Source organism: Pelobates fuscus, chromosome 1 (genome assembly GCF_036172605.1).
Source record: "Pelobates fuscus isolate aPelFus1 chromosome 1, aPelFus1.pri, whole genome shotgun sequence".
Taxonomy (NCBI): domain Eukaryota; kingdom Metazoa; phylum Chordata; class Amphibia; order Anura; family Pelobatidae; genus Pelobates; species Pelobates fuscus.
In genome coordinates this window covers 400682406-400710387 of record NC_086317.1, presented here as the reverse complement: position 1 = coordinate 400710387, position 27982 = coordinate 400682406, and the positions used below count along the sequence as shown (strand labels likewise).

At 42.1% G+C, this 27982-nt stretch overlaps 1 protein-coding gene across 1 annotated transcript; it reads right to left on the bottom strand.

The window, feature by feature from the left end:
* Positions 1-217: 217 nt before the first annotated feature.
* Positions 218-24235, bottom strand: TSPAN31 (tetraspanin 31). The gene is made up of 6 exons (XM_063427786.1): positions 24027-24235; positions 14477-14644; positions 13060-13140; positions 12677-12817; positions 11786-11896; positions 218-765 (listed from the first exon to the last, which is right to left on the bottom strand). The coding sequence occupies exons 1-6, from the start codon at positions 24087-24089 to the stop codon at positions 691-693; spliced, it is 639 nt and encodes a 212-aa protein (XP_063283856.1). The 5' UTR covers positions 24090-24235; the 3' UTR covers positions 218-690.
* Between the last annotated feature and the right edge of the window lie 3747 nt (positions 24236-27982).

Below are 27982 nucleotides of genomic sequence, written 5' to 3'. Positions count from 1 at the left end.
CCAAGTCCTCAGTAAAATCACTGGAGGCCAAACATCAGGAAAGTTAAATCAGTTTGATGATATGAATTAAACAAATGTTTTCACCTGAGTGGATTAAAGTTTAAAACTGAATCTAGCAAAGTACCTAAATTGTGTCTCTATACGACCATACAAGCGCTTATTTATTTTTAATTTTTGCCATGAATTAAAAAAAAAGAAAAAAAAACATCATCAAGAATGACTGGCATGTATTTTTATATATATATATGTACAGTTTAACAGAGCCATCATCCAATCCGCTCTTTAAAATGCATGGCAATTAAGAAGTAATCATATTTTTCAATCATGCTTTAGTAAAACAAAAAACCCTTGTAGAAAAGGAAATGCATTGGGCCACATTCCTTGCATCTTAAAGCAATAGTCACACTTTCAAGTATCATGGAATGTCCAGTGCACTGACAGAAGTCTAAAACCTATTTAATCAATTTACATTATAGGATCCTAAACATGTTCTGATTGCATTCCTCAAAGAAGCCCTATTTTAGGAGGTTTTCAGTCAGCCTCAGATCTGGAGGTACGGAACATGTCCCTTTCCCCATGCCAAGTATAGCACACAATCCACAGGATATGAAGTCAGCAGCTAAGAGATGGGAGACACTATAAAATAAAAAATATATGATTGAAGGATTGTGAGAAGAGGTTCCCTTTCCCCTATAGAAACGCACTGGGGTTTGCACGTGGATCTTTTTGGTTTCTGTAGCGAAATGCAAGCCATACGCCAAGAATCTGGAAAAAGAGAAAATGTAGATGGTGCTATAAAAACCTTGCTATAAAAGAATTCATTTATTTAAAAACACCACATCGACAAAACATTTGGGAAAATAAACATTTTCAATTCAAAAGTCACTGTGCTACATTAAAACATAATATTACATATGTTTAACATGGTCTATTCATAAATTATGTTTCTCTAAGCTTGGAAAAAATTGTCCAAATAAAATTAGAAACTTTAAAAGTGGTTTCTTTTTTTTTTTTAAATAGTTTGTGGTTACAAAGTATGGGGAAAAAAATCACCTCCAATTTAGCAAGGTTGGATACTTTCTCCCAATTCCCTTTTTGGTTGGATAGTCACTTCCTAATGCTCTTTAGTCCCTTAACCCCTTAAGGACAGAGCTTCAGAAGCTTGACTTACGCTTAATGACACAAGCAATTTTTGCATTTTCTTGCTGTTTGCGTTCAACTGCAATTTGCATCTCTCTCATTTATTGCACCGACACATATTATATACTGTTTTTTAAAGGACAGAAAGGGCTTTAATTTGATATAATATATATATATATATATATATATATATATATATATATACTTACTTATTATAAAAAAAATACAGAAAAATGCAAAAAAAAGAAAAATATTGTTTTTTTTTTACAGTTTTTGCAATCATAATGTGTGCATAATTAGTGCAGGTTAAAGAAAGTAATTCAAAATAAATTAATTTATTTGTTCTGATTTACAGAATATATAATGTGTCTGGGATTTTAAGTTTTTTTGGTAGTTACAGGTCACAAAGCACAAGGAGTAAAATAAAATTTTAATGTGGAGCGATTTTAGAATTTGGTATGTTTGTCTTGTAAGCCTAATAGCCATAAAATAAAACAAAATTGCCACACAAAAGTATATATTTATATAAAGTAGACATCACAGGCTATTTACCTAAGGTTGTTTTGACACTTTCTACGTAGCCATTTTTCCGCCAATCTCTGCTAAATATTGGAGTAAAATTGTGTTTTTTTGGGGTTTTCGCACACAAACGTATAACAAAGAACTTCTCATGTGTATTTTGTAAAGTTGGTGTGTGCTATTCCTGTACAAAGTTTTATTATGTGTTCAGTTACTTCTGCTGAGTACAACGGTACCCCCATTGTATGTCTTTGGCACTATTTCGTGAAGCTACAGTGCCATATAGGAGACCTGTCCTTTTCAGTATTCACAGTAGAATTTTGAGAGACGGATTTAATGAGCCTATGCTTCCATTTGGGGTATTATAACAGTTTGACTGTTCAAAAACCCCCACAAAGGCCTACCATTTGTAAAAGTAGACACTCCAGGGTATCTCATAAGGTGCATATTGTGCCTTAACATGCCCCCAATTTTTTACCATTACATGCCAAAGTATGTGGTAAAATATAATTTTGTGCATTTTTTACATACGGATTGCATTTTTGCTGGGCATTTTGTATATTTCATATGTGCCACTAAGTTCAAACCCCCCAAATTATGCTCAGCTAAGTCTTCTGAGTAAAAGGACACCCCCATTGTATGTCTATGGCACTATTTCGTGAAGCTACAGTGCCATACAGGAGACCTGTCCTTTTCAGTATTCACAGTAGAATTTTGAGAGACGGATTTAATGAGCCTATGCTTCCATTTGGGGTATTATAACAGTTTGAATGTTCAAAAAAAAAAAACACAAAGGCCTACCATTTGTAAAAGTAGACACTCCAGGGTATATCATAAGGTGCATATTGTGCCTTAGCATGCCCCCATTTTTTCACCAATATATGCCAAAGTATGTGGTAAAAAATAATTTTGTGCATTTTTTGACATACAGAATGCATTTTTGCTGGGCATTTTGTATATTTCATATGTGCCACTAAGTTCAAAACCTCCAAATTATGCTCAGCTAAGTCTTCTGAGTAAAAAGACATCCCCAATGAATGTCTTTGGCACTATTTTGTGAAGCTACAGTGGCATATTGGAGACCAAGCCATATCAGTTTTTACAGAACTTTGAATTTTGACGCTGGGCCTATGTGCAATTTCCAAGCATCTTCGTAAGTTTTAAATTCAAACTACCCCACAAAGGCCTACCATTTCTTAAAGTAGACACCCCAGGGTATTTCAAAAGGCATATTTTGAACCTTAGCGTGGGATAATTTTTCCGCTAGCTTGTACCAGGTGTAGTGGTAATAAGCGTTTTTTCTGCCTTTTTGACACACAAAGCGAGTTTGCACAGTATATTTTGCAAACCTTATGTGTGCTACGACTGTATAATACTTCATATGTTGCTCAGCTATGTCAGCTGAGTATAAAAATACCCCCGTATGTACCTTTGCCAGGTATATGTGGACATCAGAGGGGCACATTTGGGACATAGTCATTCCGGTTTTTTTCAAACTTTAAATTTTTACGCTGTGCCCATGTCCCATTTTAGAGTATTTTACCAGGCTATATAATTCAAACTACCCCACAAAGGCATACCATTTCTTAAAGAAGACATCCCAGGGTATTTCAAAAGGCATATTTTGAACCTTAGTGTGGGATCATTTTTCCGCTAGCTTGTACCAGGTGTAGTGGTAATGAGCGTTATTAAATTAATTTTTTAACTTTTTAAAACTTTTTTACTTTTTAAAACTATTTTTTAAACTTTTGTTTTGCTTATTCATTTTTTTAAAGTTTCCTAAACTTTCGTAAAACTTTTTTTTACAGATTTAACATTTTTCTAAGCTTTTTCTTTTACCGTTAACCCCTAACTAGCAGTAAGCAGCACCAACAGTAAATTCCCCATTTTTCCATAACTCCCACCCACCCCAGCTAGCAAAATATTTAATTATACAATATTTAAATTAGTTAATTAAATTAATTTAACCCCTGAGGGTTAAAAAATAAATAAAAGTTAATCGTCAGGGGTTAAAAAAAAAAAATTAGATCACAGTATAATACTGTGATCTGTATTTTGATCACTGTAGGCAGTGATAGACTGGCAGGGAAGGGGTTAATTTTTATTTGGACTGGGTAACGGGTTTATTTTATTTTAATTTTTTACTTAAACGTTATTAATCATTTTTTTTTAACTTAATTTTTTAACTTTTTAAAGCTTATTTTAAAACTTTTTTTTAACGTTAACCCCTAGTTAGTCTAACACTAAATCCCCCAATTCCCCACTAACTTCCACCCTCCCCAGCTAGCTAAATTTATAATTTTAAAATATTTAAATTAATTAATAAAATAAATTGAACCCCTGAGGGTTAAAAAAAAAAAAAAAAAAAAAAGAATTAACCCTCAGGGGTTAAAAAAAAAAAAAATCAGATCATATTAAAATGTAATCCCTGCCAATTGATCACTGTAGTCAGTGATCAATTGGCAGGGAAGGGGTTAATTTTTTATTAAAATGGTAAAGGGGGGGTAAAGGGGGGTGGGATTTTAAATAAACTTTATTTTTTTTTCCACCAGGGGGCAGGATCAGCACTGATCCGTCTCCCTGCACTTCACACTGAACCCGGAAGTGCAGGGAGGCGGAGGTGAGTATACACAGCACATGTGCCCGCTCTGACATGCTGTCAGAGCGGGCACATGTGCTGGGACAGCCCGATCCGGTGCTCCCGGTCTGCCTCTAATACAGAGGCAGACCGGAGCACCATTAACCCCACGATCGCCGCGATTGCGGCGATCTGGGGTTAATTTTACCGCGTGACGGACGAGGTCCGTCATCCGTCGTTAAGGGTATCCCCTGGATGACGGACCTCGTCCGTCACCCGTCGTGAAGGGGTTAAGGACTGAGCCAATTGTACAAAATGTAAACAAAAACTGGAATTTGCGCTATATATCTGTTCAACCATAATTCACCTCTTTCATATATTAAAGTATCACTTTAGGGTCAGGAACACAAACATGTTCTCCTGACCCTATAGTGTTAAAACCACCATCTAGCCCCCCTGGGCCCCTTATGCCTCCATAAATATAGTAAAAATCTTACTGTATTCAAGCCTGAAGCTGTAACTCTGACGGGTGCCTCTTAGCATGCCATCAGAACCAGTAGCTCTGTACCCTTCCTACTCACCGGGTTCCCCAGCACCATGCTATCAATTCTAAAACCCCCACATACACATCCCCCTTGCCCACACACAGGCTGGGTTCACCGTGTGTAGTCAGTTTACACTTTTAAACTTGCCGCGTGTCGACTTTCGTTTCATCGAAAGGGTTCGTTCGGCAGTTTTAACTACTCACAGTAACACTGCTCACATGAATCTTGCCATTTCGTGCCACGTTCGGCACTTTCATTTCGGCTCTTTATTTTAGCAGTCTAAAAAATAAAGGGTAAGGGCTTTCGCTTTCATTCCCCTCATTTTGGCTGAATTTCAGCCATTCGTATAAGAGATTGGCAGGTTGTTTAAGCGAATATCACCACCATGTGGCCTGTCAAAGTAATTATTTTCTAAATACTATGCTTTATGTCTGGGTTAGGTTTGATTCCTGATTGAAGTATGGTTTTCTTCAGGCAGGAATATTTGGTTTCATGGGGTGCATTTTTCCACTTTCTTGTTGCTTCAACTTTATTTAGTCCAACATTTCCTGAACTTGTTGAACTAGCCAAATCAGAAGTTCAAGTGTCTTTCGCATAGGTCTTAAAATCCTGTCTCTTACTGTTTCAAGTGTAGGGCATTTGGGTCTCCAGCATATTCAAGCCTAATACTCTGCCCCCCACTAGTAGGGTTGATGGCCATTACGGTCTCATGTACATACCATCACTTTAGCATTTTAGAGGTCTCGGCCTAGACTCCCAGTATAAAGTTAGGTAACAGTCATCAGGTCATTGACTCAGCAGGTACATATTACATCAAGATAAGGTGTTTTCAATCCCTATATGTTCAACATGCTGACCTTTCAATCATCATCATCAGTTATATCGCAGGGTATGCTACGTCCAACCTTTATCATACATATGTTAATTGCTCCTCCTTAACAACCAGTAACCCCCCAAATGTTCCCACGATGTGTGTTACTCAGCATCTCATGTCCACATTATACCGCAGGACTCAAATTTGGGCCATCTCTTGGAATTATATGCATACTCCCTGCACAAGCTCTCCCTAGGCCTTTGCAACACTCTTCATACGCCCCCAGTGGGCCACTAAGTCCACTTCCAAACCCTAGTCTGGAATTAAGTTAGATATCATCAGGGTGCAAGCGTAGGCTAAAGTTCAGCTATCCCACAACTTACGACCTTTAATCAACCATGTCTTATGTTACACATCTGCTATTCCTTTTGCTACCAGCATACAAGCACCCTGCTAATCCACTCACAAACCTTCCCAAGTGGCATACACCTGGCCATACTCTCAGAGGGTCCATTATCCCTCATTATGAGTGAAACCCTTAAATCTCTTATTATGCTATTACGTTTCAACATAATGTCAGTGGTTCGGTATAACCAGGCACTTACGTTGTGACACATACGATCTTTACATCTCACACAGCCCATTATCCAGCAACTCAGCTCTGACGTCATTTCCAACCGGTCAGGTTCCTTGCGCCGCTTGCAGCGACCTTGCTTACCTCATCACAGCGAGCGGTGTCATCTGTTCCCTGTCTCCAGACTGGCAGTGTGTCGGACGCTGCACGCTCCAGAGCAGCTTCCTTTTGTGTGCAAGGGACATATGGAGCTGTAACTCTGACGGGTGCCTCTTAGCATGCCTGTGTGTCTGTTACAAGACCTACTGGGTTCTAGGGTTAGGCATGCAGCTCTAGCAATACCAGATGGTATTTGCAGTGTTGCTTGTGGATTACGCCACATCCGCTCACCGTTTCTCTGCTACACCAAATCATGCGCTCTACCCTTCTTTTCACAAGTCATGACTTTCAGAAGTTAACTTCAACAACTGGCCTTTACCTCTATTACTCATCCTTCCCCTTTATGAGTCGAGTTATACTTAGTTTAGAAGTACCATTTACTATCCCTCCAAGCACGCAAGTACACATGGCCCTACTTCCTTCCCTAAATGCTCAAATATCCCATGTTTTTCTGTAGCCTCCTCCAGCAGCCCAATTTGCAGTGTACCTAACCGGACTCATTTGAGAAAGGACTGCCTACCTATAGGCAGGGTCCAGTGCACCAGGCAGCATGGAGACCGTCTCTGGCGAAGGCCTGTCATTACAGGTATCTTCAGAGTCTCCTTGATTCTCTGAACCTCGTCACATGCACCATACTGTGAGGTCGCGACTACATTATCGGACTACTCCACTAACTCCCTGGTCATCTGCCTACATTAACCTGCCATGCTCTTCACGCCTGTTCTAACAGACCTGCTCAGATGGTAAAAACTTTTCTCTTATAAGAATGGGAAGCTACGTCCATTTCCCACAGTCTGTTAATTCCCCCATTACACAACCAATACAGCTGCCACAGGCAGGGCCGGTGCAAGGATTTTTGCCGCCCTAGGCAAAAAAAAATTTGCCGCCCCCCCCATATGTCCAGCCCACCATGTGACATCACAATGCCCCGCCCATATGCTCTGCCATATGGGCCAACGCCAGTCTTCACAAAGTGTCTTATCTGAAAAGACAGTGTGTTTACATTAAAAAGCCTACATGCACAGGCTATAGACACCAGAACCACTACATTATGCTGTAGTGCTTCTGGTGACTATAGTATCCATTTAATGTGAGGTAAATTAGAGATTAGTGCCACTAATAATATATTGGATTGCCTACTTACCACCAGATGAGGACAAGAGGCTGATGATGGGCTCAGTCTGGCTCCACAGGTCTGGTGTAGAAGAGGCTCTCTGGAGACTGTTTTTAACAGTGCTCACAACAATTAACGAACAGGAAGCAGCTCCATTTTTTAGGGCCCCTTACACAGCTCAAGGTCTGGGCCCCCAGGGGGCATACGCCTACAATGCCCACCCATAAATCCACCTACATGGCCCATCCATGAGTTGGGGATGTTTTATGTGTGCAATTTGTGTAAGGGATTTATAGGGGATGTAGTGTGTGTTTGCGTGTAAGGAATGCATTGTATGTTTCTGTGTGTGTGTGTGTGTAAGGGGTGCAAGGTTTGTTTCTGTGTATGTAATTGAATGCAGTGTGTGTCTGTAAGGGGTGCATTAATTATGTAAGAGAACGTAAGGGATGAATTGTGTGTTTCGGGTGTGTCTGTGTGTGAGTAGGAATGCATTGTATGTTTCTGTGTGTGTGGGGGGGATGCATTGTGTATGTGTGTAGTGTAAAAGAGAGGGTTTGTGGGGTAGGATAGGGACTGAGATGGGAACAGCTCTTTCTTTTTTTTAAAAAAGTCATAGTGCTCTCCCCTCAATTATTGATTTCCCCTTCCCTTCTGTCCCTCCGTGTTCTCCCCTTCTGTCACTTAGTGCTCTCCCTTAGCCCCCTGTCCCTCTGCAGTCCCCCTTGGTGGTCTTCTCACTCCCCCCTTAGTGGTCCTCCCTCTCACAAACCCCTTAGTGGTCCTTCCCCTACTCCCCCCACCCCCTTAGTGGTAATCACCCTCCTCCCCTCTCCTTAGTAGTCCTCCCTCCTTACCCCCCTTTGGTGGTCCTTCCCCCCCCTTAGTGGTCCTTATCCCCCCTCCCCTAGTGGTCCTTATCCCCCCCCCTCCCCTAGTGGTCCTTGTCCCCCCTCCCTCCCTCCCCTAGTGGTCCTTGTCCCCCTCCCCTAGTGGTCCTTATCCCCCCCAACCTCCCATAGTGGTCCTTATCCCCCCCAACCTCCCATAGTGGTCCTTATCCCCCCCAACCTCCCATAGTGGTCCTTATCCCCCCCAACCTCCCATAGTGGTCCTTATCCCCCCCAACCTCCCATAGTGGTCCTTATCCCCCCCAACCTCCCATAGTGGTCCTTATCCCCCCCTCCCTCCCATAGTGGTCCTTATCCCCCCTCCCTCCCATAGTGGTCCTTATCCCCCCCCATCCCTCCCATAGTGGTCCTTATCCCCCCCATCCCTCCCCTAGTGGTCCTTATCCCCCCATCCCTCCCCTAGTGGTCCTTATCCCCCCATCCCTCCCCTAGTGGTCCTTATCCCCCCATCCCTCCCCTAGTGGTCCTTATACCCCCCCTCCCCTAGTGGTCCTTATACCCCCCCCTCCCTTAGTGGTCCTTATACCCCCCCCCTCCCTTAGTGGTCCTTAACCCCCCCCTCTCCCTTAGTGGTCCTTATACCCCCCCCCTCTCCCTTAGTGGTCCTTATACCCCCCCCTCTCCCTTAGTGGTCCTTATACCCCCCCCCCTCCCTTAGTGGTCCTTATACCCCCCTCCCTTAGTGGTCCTTAAACCACCCCTCCTCCCTTAGTGGTCCTTATACCCCCCTCTCCCTTAGTGGTCCTTAACCCCCCCCCCCCCTTAGTGGTCCTTAACCCCCCCCCCCCCCCTTAGTGGTCCTTAACCCCCCTCCCTTAGTGGTCCTTATACCCCCCCCCCTCCCTTAGTGGTCCTTATAGCCCCCCCCTCTCCCTTAGTGGTCCTTTAAACCCCCCCCCCCTCTCCCTTAGTGGTCCTTAACCCCCCCTCCCCCTCCCTTAGTGGTCCTTAACCCCTCTCTCCCTTAGTGGTCCTTAACCCCCCCCCCCCTCCCTTAGTGGTCCTTACCCTCCCCTCCTGCCCATGTAGCGTGGCCGGGCGGCGCGGAACGCGGGACAGGAACCTCTGTTTCCTGTACCCGGCCGCCGGCGGAATGACAGGAAATGCTCACTGAGTGAGCACTTCCTGTCATTCCGTCGGCGGCCGGGTACAGGAAACAAAGGTTCCTGTCTCGCGTTCCGCGCCGCCCGGCCACGCTACATGGAGAGACCGGCAGGAGGGAGCGCTCTGCGCTTCCCTCCTGCCGGTCACAAACCCGGCCGCCCTCCATGCAGCAGTGCTGCGCCGCCTGGGGCTTGCTAAAGCGCTCAGGCGGCGCAGCATGAGGAGGCGCAGCGGGGACAGGGATCCGGCGCCCCCTGGTAAGTTGCGCCCTAGGCGGCTGCCTAGGTCGCCTTACAGGTGGCGCCGGCCCTGGCCACAGGAGATCTACAGCCATTTTTAGGTCACTGGTTCTGTGACCTGTAGCCCAGTTGCAATGGATCTACTGCTCTTTAGTATTCTTTGGGCTCATCAGGTTTTATCACTTGTACGCATGTTCTCGGTGTACATAAAAAGGCTACTGGTGCATTATCCCGCTTCAAATTTCAGGAGGAGTTTTTTTCTGGCATCACCCCACAGCAAACAAACATGCGACCAGGCCTCCTCATTTCAATAGATCCAATCCTGGATTAGAGGCTCTCCTAGCGCACAGTAAAACCTGTCCCAAATGGGCTTGTCAGATAACACCAGGGAAACTTACAACAGAGTGTTCAAGTTGTTTTCCAAATTTGTGGCAGATTCTAACGAGTTTCTATCGCATTCGCTACCTTTTGCCACATTTCTCTAAAAATAGCACACAATACCTTCAATGTATACACCATATGCTTATTACATTCCTTAATAATTCAGGTTTCCTGTTATCTTATCCAATGTAGAGCGTACTGTAGAAATTCATCTTTTCTCAAAACCCACAGTGATTTCCAATTGTCAGCTCTAAATCTTGAGACATAATAACAACAACAACAAAGCATTTAACCAGGAAAGGTACATTCAGATTACTCTGGTTTTCAAGTGCGACCTGTAGCCCAACATCGAGTGGTTGTTACTTTTACACAATTTATTGGAAGTCATTTAATCTACCTCAGAAGGATGAAGGGCTGCTGAGTCAACCCTGCCGGGATTTGAACCTCCAACCCAAGGGTTGAACAGATTCTACTGATGATGCATTAGCCCACTGAGCTATCTCACCTACTTGACACTGCACCGAACAAACAACAAACCTCATCACTTTTAGGATTGTCAAATGCTTCTGCAATACTCTGGTTACACGGTAAACCATTGAAGGAGCATACCACGCCCAGAAAGGAAATTAAGATGTTTTAATACCATGACTTTGTAAGTATTGTTTCTGGTTTAATAAGTATTGCCTATCCTTTTGCCCGCTTTAATACAGGCCTAACCACTCGTCGGTTCCGGCACACCACTACCGACTTATATTATAATAATAAAAATACTTTTTCACGATCGGCTATCGTTTCCGACCACAAATGTAAAGGTGTTAGACTGTAGTTGTGGGAGGACTTGTCCGGCCTATTTAAATCCATACCTCCTCCCCTTACCTGCACTCGAGTTCTATAGATAGAGATATACACACATTTTTTTTCTATTTTTTTTTAACCAACATGTTTATTTTTTTAAATTTTACTGAAGCAGGAGGACTGCCTGTCCGTTTAGGCAGTCGCCCTGCAGGCAGCACTATGGAGGCCTATTGCAGGCCATGTGACCGCTCTTCCAGAGCGATCACATGGCCCGTGGGGGCCAAATTTGCAGAGGGAGGACTGTCTAGGCTGTCAGACATTCCCCCCCAGACCGGGAGCAATGCCGATCGCCAGCGGGGACGTTCTATGCCGCCCGCCGGTGTTTAGGTCGGCATTCCCCACTTACCCGATCCCTGCCGGCGATTGGCTTTGCTCCTGTTCTTGGCGGACTGCCTGACAGCCCCCCCTCGGCAAATTAGGCCCCTGCGGGCCTTGTGATGGCTCTGAAAGAGCGGTCCTTAAGGTGTTAATGAGTTGATACATCTTAGCCTTAAAGGGACACTATAGTCACAAGAACAACTACAGCTTAATGTAGTTGTTTTAGTGTCCATGCCATGTCCCTGCAGGCTTTTTGCAGTAAACAGTCTTTTCAGAGAAACCCCCCCCCCCCCCCCCAAAAAAAAAAAAACAGTGTTTACATTGCAGATTAGGAACAAGTATGTAAATATATGCACGTTTTTTAGAATGTTTCAAGCACTTTAATATTATACTACAGTGTTTTTACAATTCCCTTATTCATTCCCAGTTTATTGAATAACACAGCATAACTATTGCCGAGGCCACTTAGGACTCCAGAATTAAACAGGTAAACAAGAACTAGTATTTTGCAAGGGACAAAACAAACATTTACATTACCTCTGTGAAACTGAAAAAGAGTCCAACTCCCCCAAGGATTTTAAGAGCTTCGTCTGCATGCTTCAGCATTTTATCACCACAGGTCACACATTTGTGTTGCTTTATGCATTCCTGCAAGGAAAAGGCAACAGCAGAATCAGCAAAAGCAATAGTGAAGATTTTTTACATACCAGGAGGCATTAATTCTATAGCTGCTCACTATTTTAAAGTGTCAGAGTGACTCCCTTATAATAGTAATTATTATAGACATACCTCCAGCAGTGGCAGTGAAGTGGTATTAGTTATAAGGGTCCTAGGTTTTTTAGATGACTTGGAACACACCATTAATTTACTAATAAAACTGAAAAAACAAACAAACAAAAAAAAAAAACCTATTTAGTATACATCTCTCTCCCCCCCCCCCCCCCCCCCCCACACACACTTTCTGCATATTTTCTTTTGGGGTATATGAAAATAAAAAAAATAAAACCTTTAAAAACCCTCCCCTTTGCAATCACCAATGGAGCTGCAAGCATGCAAATACGGTCACAGCGTTCCGATGCGTCTCAATGAGCTGTAGTACAGCTCAATGAAGAAGGGGGGAGGCCACGAAGTTAGCACCTGCCGCTTCAATTATCTGTGTGGAGCTAGCAGAAACAGAAGAAAACGGCTCTCGCTGCCTGAGTAAAAGAGGGAGGTGTTTACGCCCACAGACATAAAAGTGCCAATTTCTATTGAAAATCTGCACTTTTATAAGCAGTCACAAATACAATAGATTACAGACAAATAAAGAACTGTAGGAAGTGGAGTTATCCATTAGAAAATAAAGTATAAATAAAGTAAATTCTTTTTTTTTTTTTTTTTTTAAATAGTTTTACCAAAAGAAGTCTCTAACATTGGTGAAGCACTCACCGCTTTGCACATAGAGTAATCCGTATTAAATTGCATCCTGCTCTCTGTTGTGTTCAGCAGTCCGCAGCAGTTTAAAGAGTTCTCCAAATCCATTCGCGTATCATTGCCCATTCGGGACCATGTTGCATTGAAGAACTGTACCTACACATTTTAAGTGTTAAAAAAAGTGATAAGGAAATAGATTTTAATTAGGAATTCGTGCTGATAGTTAGATTTGAAAGAAACAAACAAAAAAAATCTAAAATGTGACAAATCTCCATAAAAAAAAAAACGTGTAGATATAGGTTTAAAAAGGATGATAAAAGCACAAAAACACATAATGTTCGTTAATATACGTTAACCGCTAAATGTGAAAGCTTTGGCAGACACAATCATTTTCTTACCACTTGTGTTGTATTAATTGCTAAACACGAGCAAGACACCACCAGTTGGAATATAAAGACCAGAATCAAAACCACCATATACTAAATCTCAGTTAAGGAAAAGAAAATAAACCTGCACACCAGAATATTTAGAAGAATCCTCCCAGAAAAGAATAGCTTACAAAGAAACACTAAAGACCGAACATCCTAGGACTCAAAGACCCCACTCTGCATATTAAATTAGATGCTACTACAGGCTGGAGTATGAGGTCCTACCCTCAGTTTCATCACTATATGTTTTTGGCCTAGAGACTCTTTGACCTCATCTGTAGTAACCAATATTTTCAGGATGGTTAAAACGCTCTATCCTGTCCCACAGGATACTTATATAGTGTCTGCACTACAGATTCTTGGTTCCTTTGCGTTTTTTTGACAGAGTCTCAAATAACGCCATTACTAGCTACATTTATACAAAAACATGAGGAGCGATTTGGTAAGGTTGAAGAAGCTGCACTGCAGTTTTTGTTTACTTTGGCAGCGATCCTATTAATGGCTTTTCATGAATAAAATAAACCGCTGCATCACATCTCAAACACACTGGGTAAATTAGGACGACCAGACATGGGTTTAAGCCACTTCATGGTCTGGAGAAAACTCAATGCAGATTTCATAAAAATGTTGGTGAAATTTAACTACAGTCTGGAATGTACCTATAATGTGCATAACCATGTGACTTGGCAAAAATATTGTGTATGCATAATTTTAAAAGGGCAGTGAATCCTGATCTTTCATATAAGACATGGTAGCAAATGTATTGTTTTTGCTTTAACGGATAAGAGCAATGCTATCCAAAACAGCATAAAGCAATGCAAAGCATATACTTCAAACAATATATTGTTTCAAGAAAAGCAATACAATGTGTGAGGATACAGTATTTTTGTGCAGATAGGACCTGCCCGACATTTCAGTTCTGGACAGCCTATGTGTGTAGGACCTGTAGTACATGGTAGGTGCCTTTTGTAAAAGCACAACGTGTTACAAATCATTTAAAGAGCTTGTGAGACGATAGAGAAAACTATAATGCTTTTTGCGTTTTACATTGCTTTTGGAATAAATACACTTCTTCTACATTTTGATAGTAATTTTACTAGGACATAGTACTAAATAATAACCCTAAGAAACAAGATTATTCTTTCATGACGGACAGATCTACTTCAACATGCAATGGGCACATAACCAGGGGGAGATGGATACAAACATTTCTTGAAATAACTTTCACAATTTAAACAATGTTTTGCTTTATAAATGAGGCTCAGAACACATGAGGGTTTCTGAGAAGAAACATTAGCTTTTTTCCACCCTCCCCACCAAACACTTGACAACCTTTGTCAGTACAAGTTATATGTTGCAAGCTTTGTTTCACTAGGACAAAGGATACAATAAAGAGCATCACTTGATGGTGACTAATGGCTCCGATTAAGCCAATGATTGCTATTATCAAAAGAAAAACTCCAATAGCGATGACTCCACCAATTATGTGAATGCTTGAGACTATTCCGAAACCTTTCCCCCATGCTGCCACGCCAATCAGCAGTAGGCCCACCAGCTGAAAGACAAAAATAAAAAATTAATACAACAAATGACAAAGAAAAGAAAAATCTAAATTGTAACATGCAGCCTATTCAGTTACACATTATTTCAAAACATCACTTAAAATGCAGACAAAATAACATTGAAAATTTATTCTAAGTTACCTACCTCATTTCCAGCGCTGAGACTCCTCCACTGAAGCCATTCACCTCAATCTTTGCATGCCTGCCAACGTCTTCCACGATCTTGTCCAGTCCAATGCTTCTCATAGAGAAGCATTAAGGACGAGGTACACGTGCACAGCCAAAACGCTGCATCTTCCAATCACATGCTGTTGTGAAAACTTGAGGACTGCAAAAAAGGACTATTGCCTAGTGATTGATCCAGCAGGAAATCTACAGAAATTGCCAATGCAGTGATTCTCTACAAGAAACATTAAATCTAATGCATCTCAGAGAGAAGCACTGGATGCACACGGTCCTGTGATGGCATACTTAACTTGCTGATGCCATAAGTCAGATTTAATAACGAAATGCATTTTAATCAGGAGCAAGTGGTAGAACTTTATATTTTTGGAGTGTTCCTTTAACTCCAAATAGTAAAACATGATAAAGACTAGTTTAGCCACACAGAAACTCCACTTTTAACATTAAAGAAAAACTGTCAATATTTAATTGAAATTACAGATTACATTTATTATTTTTGTATGTATTTTTTTAACACGGTATTCTAGCTTTTCAGGGCAGCTATTGTATTCCCCTTGTTGTAGAGGTCAGCTACGTGAAGGAACAATAGGTCCCCTTTTGTTCTCTGTCTATAATGCCTTGCTTAGCAAACTCAAATTCATATGAATTCCACTACCACCTGTATGCCAACGACACCTAGATATACCTCTCCTCCCCTGACCTCTCCCCTGCTGTCCTACAATGTGTCACCAATAGCCTCTCTTCAATCTCTGATTGGATGTCCTCATGCTTTCTGAAACTCAATCTCTCTAAAAACAGAGTTTCTTATTTTTACCCTTCACTCTCCCTGCAGGTTGACGGTACCTGCCTCACCCCATCCTTTCAAGCTTGCTGTCTTGGTGTCATTTCTGATCCTGGCCTCACCATTGCGCCTCACGTCCAGTCTGTTGCTAAAACCGGTCGACTCCAGCTTAAAAAACATTGCCTGCATACGGCCCTTTCTTACGCAAGATGCTGCCAAGGAACTTGTTCATGCTCTAGTAACCTCTTGCATGGAATACTGTAATTCTCTCCTAACTGGTCTCCCCAGATGACTGCTCCTCCCCCCACTTACCCCCTTATTGTAGCCAGCCTAAGGCACACCTTTGCCCTAATCATGCTGTCTAATCAGCATGTTGATATGCCACACCTGGGAGGTGGATGGATTATCTCGGCAAAGGAGAAGTGCTCACTAACACAGATTTCGACAGATTTGTGAACAATATTTGAGAGAATTTTGTGTACATAGAAAAAAAGTCTAAGATCTTTGAGTTCAGCTCATGAAAAATGGGGGCAAAAACAAAAAAGTTGCCTTTATACTTTTGTTCAGTGTATATTACATTTTAGGCCATCTAACAGACTGAGAGATTAGAATATTTACTACAAACACACACACATACATACATACACATATATACATACATACATACATTTTTATTAAGAATCAGCGTTCCCTACTACTAATGAGGGACTTATCTATGCATAAAAAACAAACAATGCTGCCAGTAAACAGTGTGTATGCAAGGCTGTTTATATTTGCTGTACTAGATGGAAAACACACAATCCGAGGTCATGTGTATGCAGTATCTGCTGGGTTCTGCTTTTTTTCTTTTAACTGCTGACGTCTCTATGACCTATACCCTGGAGACTTGCTCTCTGTAATAGCAGTGGCAAATCTAATGGATTTGTATAATTTGCTATTACTATATATTTTTTTATATATACTTAAATAATCGCTCACCATCAATCTATTTTTATTTCTCAGCATATTTAGAATGTTGAAAGGACACTATAGTCACCATAACAACTTTACCTTACTGAAGCAGTTTTGGTGTATAGATCATGTCCCTGTAGTTTCACTGCTCAATTCTCTAATATTTATGTCACACCTCCCTGCATGTGACTTACACAGCCTTCCCAAAACACTTCCTGTAAAGGGAGATCTAATGTTTACGCTACCTTTGCAAATTCTGTTTAGTTTAGAATTTCTTATGTCCTGCACAGAGACAGTTAATAGCTTGCAAGATCTTACAGAAGAATCATGTATGTGATTAACTTTCAATTTATAGACCAGGAGATAAAAACTTCTAAAGCAAGTTAACGTCAGATTGAAAATGAAACAATTTTTTATTAATGCAGGGTGTTTCAGATTCCTGCAGCAGAAACCAGATAACTGTATAGTAATCAGGGCTCCTGGTCCCCCCACTCCTCCTCCCGCTTTGCTTATAATAATATCTACACATCTAGTGCAACTAAAGATTTGATTTACTTATTAGTCCTGACTGCTAAATGCCTCAAATATCCAGGATTTCAATAAAAGTTTGGATGGCATATAATAAATCTTGCAAGGAGTGAATTATAGTTATAAAGTAAAACAATTGCAAAATTTGGCCTGCTGAGACTACAATGTATATAGCAATCACATAATTCGAAAGCACACTAAATATACCTGTTTCCAGAAAGTAGACTCTCTAGGGTTTTAAGGGCATCTTGGAAGTTTTCATTAACCATTTTACCAAGAACCTGTGGATATATTTAATAGTTTGTGTTTTTCCACACGTTTAATTTTCACGAATAATTGAAGTCTGTGTGTGCCCGACTATGTTAAAGAGGCCCATAATTGTATTCTGCTAATGCAGAACTACATGCAGTGTTTTAGATACGGTCACTTGCACAGTATGTAGAATGGTTATGGCTTTCCATTCAGCATCATAGGACGCATAGTCACACTTGCAATACCAAATCTTAGCCACCAGGGGAAAACTTTGAATGGTTACACTTGCACTGTAAATAAAAGTTTCAGTCATGTGACATAAAATTCAACAGGCAGGAAGTTACATTACTGATAAAGTTATTCGAGGAGAGGAAGTGGGTGTTGATATGAACACTATCTCTGGGCGATTGGAGATATTCACAGAGTATACACTTTTCTAGTACAATATATCTGCTTCATGCATATTGTCTTCTTCCGATTGTTTACAATCAATCCCTCTTTGCTTTAAAATTGAAAAACAGAAAAGCTACATGTATACCAAAAAGGAAACAACTCATGAACACTCAAGATTATTTGTGATCACAAACAATAACCTGGGCTCTTTCATTCTCAAATTTATACCTTTGCAGCCACTTGGATTATGAAGAAGACTCACTTCAGCATTACCATTCTAAAGCCATCAAACCTTGCATGGCAATAAGGTTGTACAGCGTGAGCCTATCACTAGCTGCAAAGACTAAACGGTCCTTAAACTGCAGAAGCAGAATGTAAGGAAGCTGTGGTACAGCAGATTCAGGTGCGGGAGCCAAACTAAGGGGTAAAAAAAAACAACACTCCAGCCGGACACTCCTGTTTCTATTACAACTTTATTGAGTTGACGTTATGGGAGTGATAGGATTCTTTTAAGGAAAATTATCCAAACAGCAGACTATTGTATAGAGTAGAGCAGTGAGTCTCTCAACCCAGTCCTCAATGCACACCAACAGTCCAGGATTTGTCAGTATCCGCATTGTTACAGAATTTAGAAATGGACAAACCCTTACCTATCGAGTGTACCAAAAGGGAGTTTATCAACGCAGATATTATACAGACCCTTCTTGACCAGCTAGAATCTAGACATATTAAAGGGACACTCTAGTCACCAAAACAACTTTAGCTTTATGAAGCAGTTTTGGTGTATAGAACATGCCCCTGCAGCATCACTGCTCAATTCTCTGCCATTTAGGAGTTAAATCACTTTGTTTATGAACCCTAGTCACACCTCCTGCATGTGACTTGCACAGCCTTCCTAAACACTTCCTGTAAAGAGTCATCTAAAGTTTATCCTTTCTTTATTGCAAGTTCTGTTTAATTTATAGTTTGTTATCCACTGCTATGTTAATAGCTTGCTAGACCCTGCAAGAGCCTCTTGTATGTGATTAAAGTTCAATTTACAGAGCAAGAGCTAAAATTGTATAAGGCAAATTACATCTGATTGAAAATGAAACCAGTTTTTTTTCCATGCAGGTGTGTCAATCATAGCCAGGGGATGTGTGGCAAGGGCTGCATAAACAGAAACAAAGTGATTTAACTCCTAAATGGCAGTGAATTGAGCAGTAAAACCTGAGAGGCATGATCTATACACTAAAACGGATTCATTAAGCTAAAAGTTGTCTAAGTGACTATAGTGTTCCGTTAAGAGTTTGTAAAATAAAGTCCTATGCATGTATAGCCTAACATATGACATTTTAATAAAAGGTATTTATTTCTATTAAAGTGTTAGTCTAAACACCATAATCACTTTGTGTCATTTTTGAAAATAGGCTATAGCAGCGCAATTTGTAAAGAAAAAAAATGCTACCACAATAGGACAGCTCACAAAGGCAGTCAAATCAGGCCTGAACTCTTAGCACCTCTCCGTCTGCCCCTAAGAGAGAGGAGTTGCTGTATGCGCATACACAGTCCACATCTCTAAACACAGTGCTGTGATTTGAAATGCTCTTTGAGATAGACTACCGTATATACTCGAGTATAAGCCGAGTTTTTCAGCACATTTTTTGTGCTGAAAAACCCCAACTCGGCTTAAACTCGAGTCAATGTCTGTATTATGGCAATTTACATTGCCATAATACAGACAGGGGCTGCAGAGAGCTTACTTACCTCTCCTGCAGCTCCTGTCAGCTCCCTTCTCCTCTGCACCGGTCCTTTCAGCACCTCGGTCAGCTCCCAGTGTAAGTCTTGCGAGAGCCGCGGGGTCATAGTGCGGCTCTCGCGAGACTTACACTGTGAGCTGACAGAGGAGCTGCACGGACCGGCGGCGGAGGAGAAGGGAGCTGACAGGAGCTGCAGGAAAGGTAAGTGCTTCCTGCCAGCCTCCCTCCCCCCCCCACTGAACTGCCAATGCCACTGGACCACCAGGGAAGGAGAGCCCCCCTCCCTGCCATGTATCAAGCAGGGAGGGGGGACGAAAAATAATAAAATAAAATATTAAAAATAATATAATATTTAAAAAAAAAAAAAAATAATATACATAAAAAAAATAATAATATTATTATTTTTTTTTAAAGAATTTAAAAAAAAAAAAGCCCAACCTCGACCAAGGCTCTGCAACACATACACAAACACACTCTGCATCACACACACACTTACACTGCACTCATACACACACGCACACACACACTGCACTCATACACACAGTGAAAATAAATATTCAATTAGTATAATTTTTTTTAGGATCTAATTTTATTTAGAAATTTACCAGTAGCTGCTGCATTTCCCACCCTAGTCTTATACTCCAGTCAATAAGTTTTCCCAGTTTTTTGGGGTAAAATTAGGGGCCTCGGCTTATATTCGGGTCGGCTTATACTCGAGTATATACAGTACTTATCCCGTATCCCACTACTAGACAGACCTGTTCCAATTGACCAGGATCAGACACTCCTGCATTTAGATCCAATAAAAAGTACACCATGGAATGTTTCGCAGTTCAGGATTATTTACTTTACAACGTCTTTATTTTGGTGGTCAGATTTGCTATGGCGTGAGGTGGAAGTCACAGACTCCGGGCACCATAACTACTTCAGTGTTTCTTTGTTAAGGGGAAAATTTTAGTTATGAATGAAGGCTAGAAAAAAACCTGAAATAATTTACATAAGGCACCTCAGTGGAAATATGTTAGTCCTATACAAATATACAGAGGATCAATAAAAACAGCTGTCTGGAAATACGGTCAATAACGGGACTAAAACGTCATTATTTTTGACTTGGAAGGAAATTGTGTTTACTGTAAAGGAAAGAGGTTTTTTTTTTTTTTTTAATAGTAAGAACAATAAGGATATGGAATGCCTTGCCTGAAAAGGTTGTTTTATCAGAATCTGCAGAGGTTTTTAAAAGGTCTGCGTGATTTCATGGAAATAAAACATAAAAGGGTACAAAAGTTAGAGGGTTATTACAAGCATCATAACTACTACAGCCCGATCTAGTGTTTACGATGTCAGGAGTACCCTAGCCTGGTAACAGGGCAAACCGTTTTGCAATAGATTGCCCTCTTATTTGGGTTCTGCCAAGCACCTGGCTTCTACAGCGCTGTAAAGGCCTGATGCCGACTATTCATTGTCTGACAATGAATGGAAATCTGTGCATAAAAATATGCACAGAATTGACACTAACCAGTCCTGACAACAAAGGGGTTAAACTCCATATGCACAGTGCTTTATAGCAAAATGCTGCATATTAACACTCCTGGAACTATGACTTCTTCAAATCACTTATGTGGTCATAGTTATTAGAGTAACCCTTTAAGGTGGATGGTAACTGTTAGTCCAGGATTCCTGGGAAGTAAAACAAACAGGATTATTTCCTAAAGTGAAAATACATTCTAACCGAATTTAAAATTTCAGGCCAAAGTTGCCGAACGGAAGTAAAGTTGAATTGTAGAATTATACCTGTTTGACTACTTTGAATGGATAACCCTGACTCACTGATTCTAGCTTTTAAGGACCACCTCTCTTGGAGGAATCACGAATCAAAGTGCAATCATATCTGTATAATTTATGAAGACTGATTAATAAATTGTCTTAGTCATAAACAGTTACACAGAATATCATAACAAAGCCAAAAAAAAAAAAAAAAAAAAGCTTTTAAAATTGGGATGGCAAAAAAATGGCCGTATAACTACCAACTCACACAATGGTTTTGCTGCCTTTAAGTTCTACAAGAGTTAAAGGGGTCAACCTTATTATGCCCCACAATACACAAAACAGACTGTGTTATGATTTAGAAAACAGTGAATTATCAGGAATTCAACGTAAATTCCAAATTCTATAGTAACAAAGCCAACCAAACAAAACACATTCAGCTATTGTGGCCTAATAAACTAAACTCACAATGAATAACCATTTGCATAGTAAGATTGTAACAAAAATAAATAAAATAAATTACAACTACAGAAAGGAATGGAAACATAAAAAAGGAGGACACCGATAGCCTCCCTACTGGGATGGCAGACAGTCAGGAGCAGGGTAGCAGGGCTCACTGGAAGGGAATTAATTGGGTTACAATCTAGGGCAGGGGTAGGCAACCTTCAGCACTCCATATGTGGACTACATCTCCCATAATGCTGCTAAAGCCATCATACTGGCAAGGCATCAAGGGAGATGTAGTCCACATCATCTAGAGCAGTGTTCCCCAACCCCCGGGCCGCGGACCGGTACCGGTCCGTGGATCAAACGGTACCGGGCCGCCCAGGGGTGTGCGAGCCTGCCGGCTAATGCAGGGCTGGCATTGCCCAAGTGCCAGCCCTGCAATGTGCCTGCGGACCGGAGGGGAGATCAGAGATCTCCCTCCCCGGTCTGCAGGCACATTGCTGACAGCCGGCAGGGGAGGGAGTGAGAGAGGACCCGGGAGCTCTTACCTGCAGCTCCTCCGGGTCCTCCTCTCGCGAGATTTGGAGCGTTGCCGCGGTAACCACGGCAACGCTCCAAATCTCGCGAGAGTGAACTCTAGCCCTGTAACTGGGCTAGAGTTCATCTCACCACCACTGGGACCACCAGGGAATCCCCACCGGACCACCAGGGACTAAGAAATGTCCCCCCTCCTCCCAGTAAAGGTAAGAAGGGAGGGGGGACATCAATATATTATTTTTAATTAAATAAATTAAAAAAAGCCTCCCTACCCTCCTTACTCCCCATACACACACTGCCCCCATACACACACTGCCCCCATACACACACTGCCCCCATACACACACTGCCCCCATACACACTACACACACTGCCCCACAAACACACTACACACACTACACACACAGCCATACACACACTGCCCCATACACACACTACACACACAGCCCCACAAACACTGCCCCATACACACACTACACACACAGCCCCACAAACACTGCCCCATACACACACTACACACACTGCCCCCATACACACACTACACACACTGCCCCCAAACACTGCCCCATACACACACTACACACACAGCCCCCATACACACACTACACACACTGCCCCCAAACACTGCCCCATACACACACTGCCCCACAAACACTGCCCCATACACACACTACACACACTGCCCCACAAACACACTACACACACTGCCCCACAAACACTGCCCCATACACACACTACACACACTGCCCCACAAACACTGCCCCATACACACACAGCCCCACAAACACACTACACACACTGCCCCCATACACACACTACACACACTGCCCTCATACACACACTACACACCCAGCCCCACAAACACTGCCCCATACACACACTACACACACTGCCCCACAAACACTGCCCCATACACACACTACACACACTGCCCCACAAACACTGCCCCATACACACACTGCCCCGCAAACACTGCCCCCATACACACACTGCCCCATACACACACTACACACACTGCCCCACAAACACTCCCCCATACACACACTACACACACTGCCCCCAAACACTGCCCCCATACACACACTACACACACTGCACCCATACACACACTGCCCCCAAACACTGCCCCATACACACACTGCAAACACTGCCCCCATACACACACTGCCCCATACACACACTGCAAACACTGCCCCCATACACACACTACACACACTGCCCCACAAACACTGCCCCATACACACACTACACACACTGCCCCCAAACACTGCCCCATACACACACTACACACACTGCCCCGCAAACACTGCCCCCCATACACACATCGCCCCAAACACACACACACTGCAACTCTCACACACACTGCCACCCTCACATACACACTGCACCGCTCACATACACACTGCACCGCTCACACACACATACACACAATTTTGAGTCTATGTCTTTATGTGACTGTGTTTGTGATTTTCTGACTATGTATGTGTCTGCGTGTTTTTTTAATATATGTGACTGTTTTTTTTTTTTTGTCTTATTAAATCAAAACAAGCGGGCCACGGAAAAATTATCAAATGTTTACCGGTCCGCGGCGATAAAAAGGTTGGGGAGCACTGATCTAGAGTACCAGAGGCTGCCTACCCCTGTTCTAGGGGGGCACACTGCGGCCTCCACATTCAAATTCCCAGAATCCCACAGCAAGATACCACTGGCAGGGCATGCTGGGAGTTGTAGTCCTGTAGCTGGGAGAGGCCTGCGTTGCTGGCCGGGGAGGCTGTGATCCGTGCTGTCGGTCACACTCACCATGTACACCACGTTCAGCGCACACAGCGCGTTCTTGTAGCAGGTGAAGCCGCCGCACCCCATCCTCCTCTCTTCGTTTGGACCCCCGGTCTCACCGTCTGCGGGTACAGGGTTCGTCTCCTTCTTTAATTCCCAGAACCACTTCTTCCTCTTTATTTGGCTTGTCGCTCTGGGCCCCGCTAGCCGGTGACGTCAGAGGACAGTGACGATTGGTCAGTCAGCAAAAAATAAAATAAAAAAAGAGCGCATGCGCCAGTGCTACCCAAAATTGGCCCTTACTTCTTTCCGTCTTCAGTGCGCTGGCTGGCTCGGGCGTGACGCTGGGCGCAGTGACGTCAGTGGAACGCAGGGGCAGAGGCGGCCATGTTTGTTGCTCCCAGTGCCACTCCTGAAATGACATCTATAGTTTGCGGAAGCAGAGTCAGTCACAGTGACTATCAGAGATTGAACCCATGCCGTGCTGTGCTTAGCATGCAAAAGAGAAAACGATGTTACAATATTTCGCTTGCATTAGCATTAGTTTGTTATTCACAAAAAAATTTTTTTTAGGAAAAATCAGCCAGCTGGGAGAAATAACTCCCTTAGTTATTAATTCCCCATGAAACTAGTCTGGGTTACAAGGGAGAGGGAAAGGTTGTTATAAAGGGACCTCTCCTAAACAAGGGTTACTACCTTTCTCTTGGAATTATATCCCCAAATGAAGGAGATAAGCACTTGTAATTTGTGGATATAGTTTGGACTACAATTTACAATTCACTAAAGTGAGAATTAAAAAAAAAAGTTCCAGTTTAAAGGAACACTATTCTAACAGAAATACAAACTTGTGTTCTGGTCACTGTAGTGTTAAAACAATTGTTTAGGTTCCCAGCCCCCCCTTGAAACTCTTTAAAAAAGGTAATAAAGTTACCTTTATTTCAGTGAAACAGAGGTCTGCCGCATGGCATACTTGGCTGAGATGATGAAAAATTGACAATCTCAGACAATTCAATGCTTTCCTATAAGAAAGGATTGGGAGGCTGCTGCACGTGTTGCAAAATGCTGTGCTAATAAGCGCTGCCCTTGAATCAGTGCGTCTTTATGGTGAGATGCAAAACATGGATACGCTGAGCATCGCACTGACCCGGGCAGCACTTCTAGTGACTGTCCGTGCGACTATAGGTGTTCCAAGGCATTAATGTAAAGTGTTTACATTAAAATGCCTGGAGGGACATTCTATACACACAAGAACATTAAACGTGCATTACAGTTGCATTTTTAAACATGCTTGCCCAGCATTTGGGCATTTCAGACCAAACGTGAGCTCTTTAGCAATATCCAGTATACACATGCTGATATAGAAATTTATGATGGATGAAGTGGAAATCAATCAATAAATTTATTATTTTGTGTATCTGCCCCTGGCCAAATTAAAGAAACAGTGCGTGCACGCTCCCTGAAGTAATTCACACCGGACACAAGTTTCAGGTTAATGAAAAACTTGAGGAATATTTATTAGAGGGGGTGGCATGCCGCTTATAAAGCACAATTACATCATAAGCTTTGTCAGAGATAACATTGATTTATACATCAATAATTGGTTAGGGGTTAAGTGGTTGATTCATTGCTCGTCCTATCGGGTGTGATGTCACTGGCATCTTGCGGGTCTCCCCCAGATTCCAGCGCCATCTTGTTAGTGAGGATGTTATTCGATGACTAAGGGAAACTCCCTGGCCCTAACAGCCATTTTAGGTAAACTAAGTAAATCACATTATGAAGTTATAAATGCTGATTAAGAACTATATAAAGTAAATAAACATTTTACTAACTAGAGAACTTAGAGAAATATTTCATGTCCACAACAATGGATACATCATCCAAGAGAGATAACCAGAGGATCCTAATTATTAGATGTTCGAGCGCTCGAGAGAACCAATAATAAAACCACGGCCTTACTCAGTATGTGGTCCAAAATTGTCTGAATCTTTAATGGGAGAGCATCGTATATATAAAATGGCAATTAGTCTACTGCGCATGTGTGCATAAAAAAAATAAAAATAAGACCAAAGAAACAATGACTTACTTGAAGTGTTATCTACAAGGTTAAAGCAAACGTAACATTTCATGAGAAAGAGAACCAGCTGCAGAAACTGCTGACAAAAACTATTTAACTTTTAACCCTTGCAGACGTGGAAGAACTTAACTAAGGCAAAGGCTGTAACCCTTTATGCACCTTTTATCTATGACAGTGCCACGAGTTGCTCTCCTCACAGGTGGGCATATCTTCTGTGATTTTAATTGCTCACTTACTGGCACAACTTCTGCTCAGCCCATTCCACTCCCAATTTCATACCTGCCAAACAGGACTGCATACTCTTAGCGCCCTAGCTATATTTTAGGAAGTGTACATTTTTAGCATAACAACAAAATATCTATGCAGGGAGTGAAAGAGGGAACTGTTTTAACCCTGACCAAGGCTCCATGAGATTCAGTTATTCTCCAGTCCCTACACCGGTTTCTGGTTTGGTATCCCATCACTGTAACATCATCAAATAAATTATTGCAGTGTTTCAGTCACTCAGAGGTGCTTCCTGGGTCAGTGCTGCACAGTGTCCTGACGTTCAGCGTCTCCATGCTCAACGTGGGTGCCCTAAAATGTGTTTTCATAACTATAGTATTCCTGTCATTATAGTGTTCCTTTAGGTTCAACTTGTCACACATAATTTACTTCTGTTAATCATCAAATGTGATTTGTATTTGCTAAATATATGCCCAAATATAATAGGGGTGCGTTTGTCAGTAGGCAGCATAGGCAGTTGCCTACAGCTACTTGCAGACACTTATATGTTAGTGGTGCATACATTAACAATACAAATGCATATATTATCTTGCATGCCACGCTTTATGTAGTGTAGGGTTGTGCTGTTTTCTACTGAAAAGGTAGAGGTCTTGTTCTCTTGTAATCCATCCATTGCATCCGTGAAGTCAATAAATTAGTTTTCCAAACAGTAGAGGCACTTGCAGCTCTGCAGCTTTAAGCTTTTAAAATGTAAATCTAGCTTTGTATAAGAATAACTAAATTATATCCTAGTCCACTCTGGAAAAAAAATCTAATATATAATCATTTACATTACTGGTTTTCAGAGTGCCTTAAATCACCTCAAAGTGTGCCATGAACACATTAATATCTGGGTTGTAGCAGGCTGAATGGCAGTTTACGGGCCTGGCGCCCAGGAGTAGTGGTAGTCTGAGCGCAGGATTTATTTTTGTGTATTTGTATTTACTTTTGTATCAAACAGCCATGTGTTCCCTATTAAAGATTAATGGGTATTGTAGCGGAGCTGCAATAGTAAAATCCACGAACTCCGCTGGTACAATAGGTAATCCACAGTCAAGCGCTAAAAAGTAAGGCAATATCCCAAATCCCCCAGTAACCGGACGAAACACAGTTCTGGGAGTCAACTGAGGTCTTTATTCACAGCTTCCAGTATTTATGCAAGTCCCCATGCAAGGGGTTTCCTTACTGACATAGCAGGCGTAATACAGTAGGGGACTACATGGGGGACTTAACATTTGGAGCATTTCTCCCATCAGGCACTGCTGCGCGAGAGGGACACTCCCACTGAAATACACCGTTAAGTGGATTATCCCTCCGTGCAGCAGAACCGGCAATTCACATGAAAATCTATAACTTCCATAATATTCACTTTATTTGCACGGACGGATGTTCGGTAGATAGCTGGGGTCTGAGTGCACATTTCGTGAGAGTATCGCTCAGATCCCAGCTAAAACAACCGAATGCCGCACGAAATACACTTTATTGCTAAAGTCGTCTGAAAGTACCGAACACCGATGGGGAACCACAATAGGGGAAGACCGGAGCTCTCGAACGGCCTGGAAGTACAATGGTGTTCGTGCCGTCAAGTAGCCGTTTTCAGTTCCAGGCACTCGACGACAAAACACCGCTGGGGAGACAAAGG

Bases quoted from the DNA above. Each gene is read 5' to 3' on its own strand.
- TSPAN31 (XM_063427786.1), bottom strand. From the start codon at position 24,089: ATGGGGTGCGGCGGCTTCACCTGCTACAAGAACGCGCTGTGTGCGCTG. The intron at 11,897-12,676 runs GTGAGTGCTTCA...TTTTCCTTGCAG, and splicing joins ATTACTCTATGTGCAAAGCG to GAATGCATAAAGCAACACAA. The intron at 766-11,785 runs GTAATGTAAATG...CTCTTTTTCCAG, and splicing joins TCTTTTTCAGTTTCACAGAG to ATTCTTGGCGTATGGCTTGC.